The sequence below is a fragment of the Rhamphochromis sp. 'chilingali' genome, assembly GCF_963969265.1.
Source record: "Rhamphochromis sp. 'chilingali' genome assembly, chromosome: 20".
Lineage (NCBI taxonomy): Eukaryota > Metazoa > Chordata > Actinopteri > Cichliformes > Cichlidae > Rhamphochromis > Rhamphochromis sp. 'chilingali'.
The window spans coordinates 25171183-25177182 of record NC_137947.1 but is presented as its reverse complement, the minus strand read 5'-3'; the positions used below and the strand labels follow the sequence as shown (position 1 = coordinate 25177182).

At 43.0% G+C, this 6000-nt stretch overlaps 1 protein-coding gene across 5 annotated transcripts in view; it reads left to right on the top strand.

Moving 5' to 3' along the window:
- The first annotated feature begins 3313 nt into the window (after positions 1-3313).
- Positions 3314-6000, top strand: part of kcnq5a (potassium voltage-gated channel, KQT-like subfamily, member 5a) — a 127675-nt gene continuing 124988 nt past the window's right edge. The window contains exon 1 of one of the 5 annotated variants that reach the window (XM_080868196.1): positions 3314-4096. In XM_080868196.1, the coding sequence (XP_080724322.1) occupies positions 3756-4096 (341 nt within the window). In that variant the 5' untranslated portion in view covers positions 3314-3755. The remainder of the gene's footprint in view (positions 4097-6000) is intronic. The other 4 variants (XM_080868197.1, XM_080868199.1, XM_080868198.1 and 1 more) reach the window with 4 other exon arrangements.

The following is a 6000-nucleotide window of genomic DNA, read 5'->3' as shown; positions in this document are numbered from 1 at the left end:
TAAAGTGATCCTCAAAGGACCGATTAATCCTTGAATACTCTTAACACCGCGCACAGCTCTCCTTGGGTTAGGCGTCGAAAGTGACACATCGTCACAAAAACCCTTAAAATGAAGCAGTTTGAATTTTAACCCCCAAATGCACGAAGAAACAAACCTGGTCTCAAATTCTGTTCACAGAGCCGAATGACTGAAATTAGTCAGTGTACAGTAAACAGCATTAGTCTAGCTGGCAGTAGTTTCGAATCTATTTATTGAAAAGAGAAGTGTTATCTATATACACTAGAAAACCCCAATTTTTTCAGGTTTTTATTGAAAATTATGCAGTTTAATGTCTCATTGAGCTCTGAAATGAAAGCATAGTACAAATAAGCAATAAGAGTTAAAAAAGAAATCATGGAATCAATTTAGAAACCAAACTTTATTCTAAACCTTTGACTCAAGTAGCCACCTTTGGCAGATATAACAGCTGAACACCCCGGTGGCACATTACAATAAAAATCGAAAGCTCTTCTCATATCTGTTGCAGAGATTACCATAAATGTGGGGCACATGTGGGTTGCTTTGCTTTCACTCTTCTTTCCAGTTCGTCCCAAGACCAGCTCGATGGGAGAGACTATGCTGGCCACTCCATACTTTCAAGCTTACTGTCTTGTTCTTTTTTCCTAAGTAAGTTTCTGGCATAGCTTGGACTTATGTTGTGGATCATTATCTTGCTGTAGGATGAACCCCTGACCAACTAGGGGCCGACCAGAGAGTGTTGCATGCCGCTGCAGAATGCTGTGGTAGCTGTTTTGGTTCAGGGTGCCTCTCACGCTGTACAAGTCATTGACCCTGGATCCAATAAAACAGCCCCAGACCATCACACTTCCTCCTGCATGTTTGACAGTTGATGCCACACACTGTGGAACCATCCTGTCGCCTACTCAATGGTGTACAAAGATCCTGTGTGATGAACTGAAGATTTCAAATTTTGTTTCATCAGTCCATAATACCTTCTTCCAGTCTTTCATGGCCCAGACAAGCCTCTTTGTCTTATTCTGGCATCTTAGGAATGGCTTTCTTGCTGCAACTCATCCTGTCAAACCTGCAGCTCGAAGTCTTCTCTGTAGTTAAAACTGAGACTTGCTTATTACGACCACTATTAAGCTATGCTTGAAGCTGTTGAGCCCCCTATCACGCAAGCTGTTAACTCCTAGAAACTTGTCCCCTGATTCAGTTGTGGCTTTGGGTCTGCCAGACCTCTTCCTGTCAGAGTTTGCCCCATTTTCTGAGTGCCTTTTGATGGTGAAGGAAACTGTACTCACTGACGCCTTGAGATTCTTTGCAATTTCTCTGTAGGACTGACCTACATTTTTAAATGTTATGATGTTTTGTCTCTCTTCCATTGTTGATTGTCTTTTTCTCGCCATTTTGGTAGCAACACACAACTTTCTGCAGTACAATACTGTTCAGCTGATGCTCACGAGGCTATGGTACCACAGTATGTTCCAACACTGCTTTTATGCAGACAGAGGCGCTTGTAAGTAATCCAGAAAAGTTGGAACACCTGTAGGAATTAGTAGACCAGCTTTTAAGGCTTGATCAACGTCTATTGCTGCAGAACAGCTTTAAATTGTTAACCCATTATGTGTCCCCCGAAAAAGGCCTTTTTTGTATAATTCTGAAAATGTACATTATTTTTCACTTTTGGGTAAACTTACCCTTTTTTTAACCTTTGCCAGTTCACCACTTACCTTTGTACCATTTCAAGCTATCCATTCATGGGTTTTTACGACTGGAATTGCAATAAATAACTGGAAAAATTTAGGTGTTCTAAAACGTTTGACCTGTAGTGTATATTCATAAAAAATTGAACATGAAATTACATTTTCCTCTTTTTAAATCATTCCTCCAGCCATGATTTATATCAAAAAATAAATATGAATAAAACACTTTAACTGATAGGGATAAACCAGAGAGAAAGAAAGAAAGAAAATGTCTTCATGTATGCTCAATCAAATCAATCAAAAGTCAAAACCACGATAAAATGGAAATATTCATGAGAAAATTCAAGAACGTCTAGATCAGGGGTAGGCAATTCCAGGCCTCGAGTGCCGGTGTCCTGCAGGTTTTAGATCGCACGCTGGGTTAACACACCTGAATTAAATGATTAGTTCATTACCAGGCCTCTGGAGAACTTCAAGAAATGCTGAGGAGTCATTTAGCCCTTTAAATAAGCTGTGATGGATAATGGACACATCTAAAACCTCCAGGACACCGGCACTCGAGGCCTGGAGTTGCCTACCCCTGGTCTAGATAGACGCTGTGGCGCAGGCCATGAAGTGGGTAACCCCCGTACGTCCTATGATTGACCACTAGAGGTCAGGCTTGGATTGGAACTGGAACAAGCCATGTACGCGAATAATAACTGTATTGTTTTTCTAGCTAACGTGGTGGAAACTGATGGCCATCACTTCTACAACTATTACTAATACAAAAGCTGTTAAGTTGGGCCTGAAAATACTTAGTTGTAATTAAATACAAAAGAAGTTAGTGAAAAGTGATCAGATAGAAGGTTTAGAGTAAAAAACCATTCAGCTTCAGGGCTACCGAAGTGGAGTTGTTTAAGTTATTATGGCAAGCAAGCAATTAAATAAATAATTAATTACAGCTCTTAAATTCAAGCCTAATTCATGTTTTTTTTCCCGAGAACACATCGTGTACATTTAACTGGATGTATCCAGTAAAGGTGGAAAATAAGGCAGTAGTTCTCCACGGGTCACGTGATCGGTCAGTAGGGAAGAGCGTGACGCAGCTGTTACCAGCAAAGCATATTCTGTTTTGGGCGGAAATAGTTTTGGACCGAGCGGACCATCTTGTCTACAGCTGCTGAGTCCAGTTCTGTTTACTGTAAACTCTGTTTCTCCTAGTATGTAATAATGTTAATGTGCTGTTCATTCTCCTTTAAGTGTAAGCAGTCATTCAAGTTTTATTTAGGCATATGTGTGTAGGTTAATCCTTGTACACTCTTTAGAATTTCCCTTTACAGGCTGCTACTTCATAGTTAACTTCCTCTGAAAGTCTTACCCCCAGAGGGACTTTCTTTCTTTGTAGAAGCGTTTCAAAGAAACTATGTTATTAGCTGTAGATAAGGTATCTTTATTTTGCTATTTGATGCATTTTCTTACATAAACCAAGCACAGTGATCACTCTTTGGGGGGTTATTGGGCAGTTTCATCACCTGCGTAAAATCTGCGTCATCGGTGCATATATATCTCTCTTGACGTTTCTTCGGTTAACATTTATCACCCAGATTGAAAATCTGCTATCGTTCAAGTCCAGATTTACGACATCTAATAATCTCGTGGTGCGGGTGGTGCTGCGCCCTTCCCGTCTGATGCGTAAAAGAGCACCATGACTAGCAGAGCACCGGCAGGCTTCACACACTTTGCCAGAAAGAGCCAAACCGGCGTGAGAGTGAGTTGAGTAACAAAGAGAGTGTGGGAGAACCCTCCCCCCCGTCAAATGTATCGATGGATCCACACCTTCATAACCCAACTCTTCTTCAGCTTCGCGCAGATGGCCAAAGTGTCCAAGCCAGACCGTGAAACTGTTCAGCCAATAGATTAGTTATTTAACTCTTCATCCACTGCTTTGTTGTACTTAGTGTGTAGTGAAAGTCAAAGTAGCCACACACCCTCTGGCCCAAAAGCACTTGGCCACACGTGAATGCCTGCCGGTCTCCCAGCGCACTCCACGCTTGCGCTAGTTATGCCATGCCGCGAAGTCATACCGGCGACGAAAGCGGCGGCAGCGGGATCTGGCTAAAGACCTCGACTGGACGTCGGGGGCAGGACTACCCACTAAAAGATGTGGAGTGCGGACGGCAGACTATGAATAACGTTGTGGGTGTCGGGGACGGTCTCCTGTCTCCAGCCGCGGCAGGTGCGGTGGGAGCGGAGAGGAAACAGGGCGCCCGCCTGAGTCTGCTGGGGAAGCCGCTGACCTACAGCGCGCAGAGCAACCGCAGAAACGCACGCTACCGGCGGCTCCAGAATTACCTCTACAACGTTTTGGAAAGACCGAGGGAATGGGCTTTTGTTTACCACGCTTTTGTGTGAGTACTTATGCTTGTGCAGCACAGAACTAAACACTACAAGTCGTTTAGAATCTCATGTTTATGCTTTCCGATTGAATAGGAGTTCCCCACCTCTGAAAGCTGAATCAGTAAAATATTTTGTTAGGCAGGGATAAAAGTGAACACACAAGATATCAAAATTTGTATTGATTTTTCTGCTGATGATAATGATCAGTTTGGGTCATGATACATTTATATATCACTCTCTGTGGTTTCTTCTTCTCTATGGAAGATGTTTGCATCTTCCTCTAAACATCCAACATGTCAAAAAATCATGTAAACACTTTTTGATTTAACCTTATTTATCTTGAAGGTCTTATGCCAGTTGTTGATACATTTAAATGGAATGAATATGTTACTTTTTGAATGTGACCACCTGTTGCTCCAGGTGTGCAGAAAAGACTAAGAACACAAAGCTGAAAAGGTTAGAATATAACAAGCATGTGTGCTAGTGTTCAGAAAAAGCAGACACAGTGCAATGCTACTATCCTCCAGGACATTATTGGTAGCTCCAGCAGTTTTTGAGCTCTTTAAGATGAGCAGCAGACTGTCAGCTGAAAATGGAAAAATGTAATAACTGCTGCTCCCTTGCATGATCTTGGTTCTTTCATCACTTCTTTCTACAGAGAGTGGCACTGGGAAAAGCCCTGAAGGGACAATTTTAAAGCTGACATGTTGCAGTTCTTAAATTCAAACCAGTCCTCTACTGACCACAGCTTGTTTTTTCTTCCTTTTTGGTTATTTTTCTGGTGTGAAAATGCTTCATGATCAAAATTTCTGATTAAAAAAAAATAGCATCCAGCTTCCTCTTTCTTCATGCAGTTTCCATTAGCCATGGATTATTGCTAACATCCAAGCAAAGCTTTTCTTGCTCATAGCTGTCAAGATCTAGCTAAACTATCACAATTTGGCAGCACGGTGGCACGGTGGTTAGCACTGTTGCCGCACAGCACGAAGGTCCTGAGTTCAATTCCACCATCAGGCCGGGGTCTTTCTGTGTGGAGTTTGCATGTTCTCCCCGTGTTTGCGTGGGTTCCCTCCGGGTACTCCGGCTTCCTCCCACCGTCCAAAGACATGCAAGACTTGTGGGGATAGGTTAATTGGATAATCCAAATTGCCACTAGGTGTGAATGTGAGTGTGAATGGTTGTCTGTCCTTGTGTGTTAGCCCTGCGACAGACTGGCGACCTGTCCAGGGTGTACCCTGCCTCTCGCCCTATGACAGCTGGGATAGGCTCCAGCGCCCCCCGCGACCCTGAAAAGGATAAGCGAATGGATGGATGGATGGATTGCTCTTACGAATCCTAGGATGTTTATCAACATGACACACACGTACTGTAAACTGTATCTATTATCCACATCCAACAGTTGTGGTCATATTTTTAGAGAAAGCTTTTTGAGCACTCATATACAGTGACAACCCTCAAAAATTCGTCTCTGCTTTTCCCTTTTTGGTGTGCAGATCACCTGTCAGTAGAAGTGTGTAGGTGGTGTTGGTGCACTGATTAAGCAAGGGTTTCTGGAAGTAGCTCTTATTTCACTGTCTGCTGTGGTGGCTTTTGATTCTCTCTGTTAAACACAGGCTATGCAGTAAACCTATGCAACTCGTTCACACACATACCAGTGTCAGCATGGTTATGGGTACAGATTAAAACACTGGATCCATTCCTTGTGCCAGTCAAGTCCCGTGTGAAGAGAAGGAAGAGGAGCTGTCAGAGGAGGGGCTCCACAGCCGGATGCTGACGTTTTATTTGCACAGGCAGGACAGCTGAGGTCGCAGGGGTTAAGTTGTTACATCTACTCACGACTGCAGCCTCCCACACTTTAGTAGTTTTGGATCAGCTGCACGTATGAAATGATTTAAAAGCCTCAAACAATTTGCTT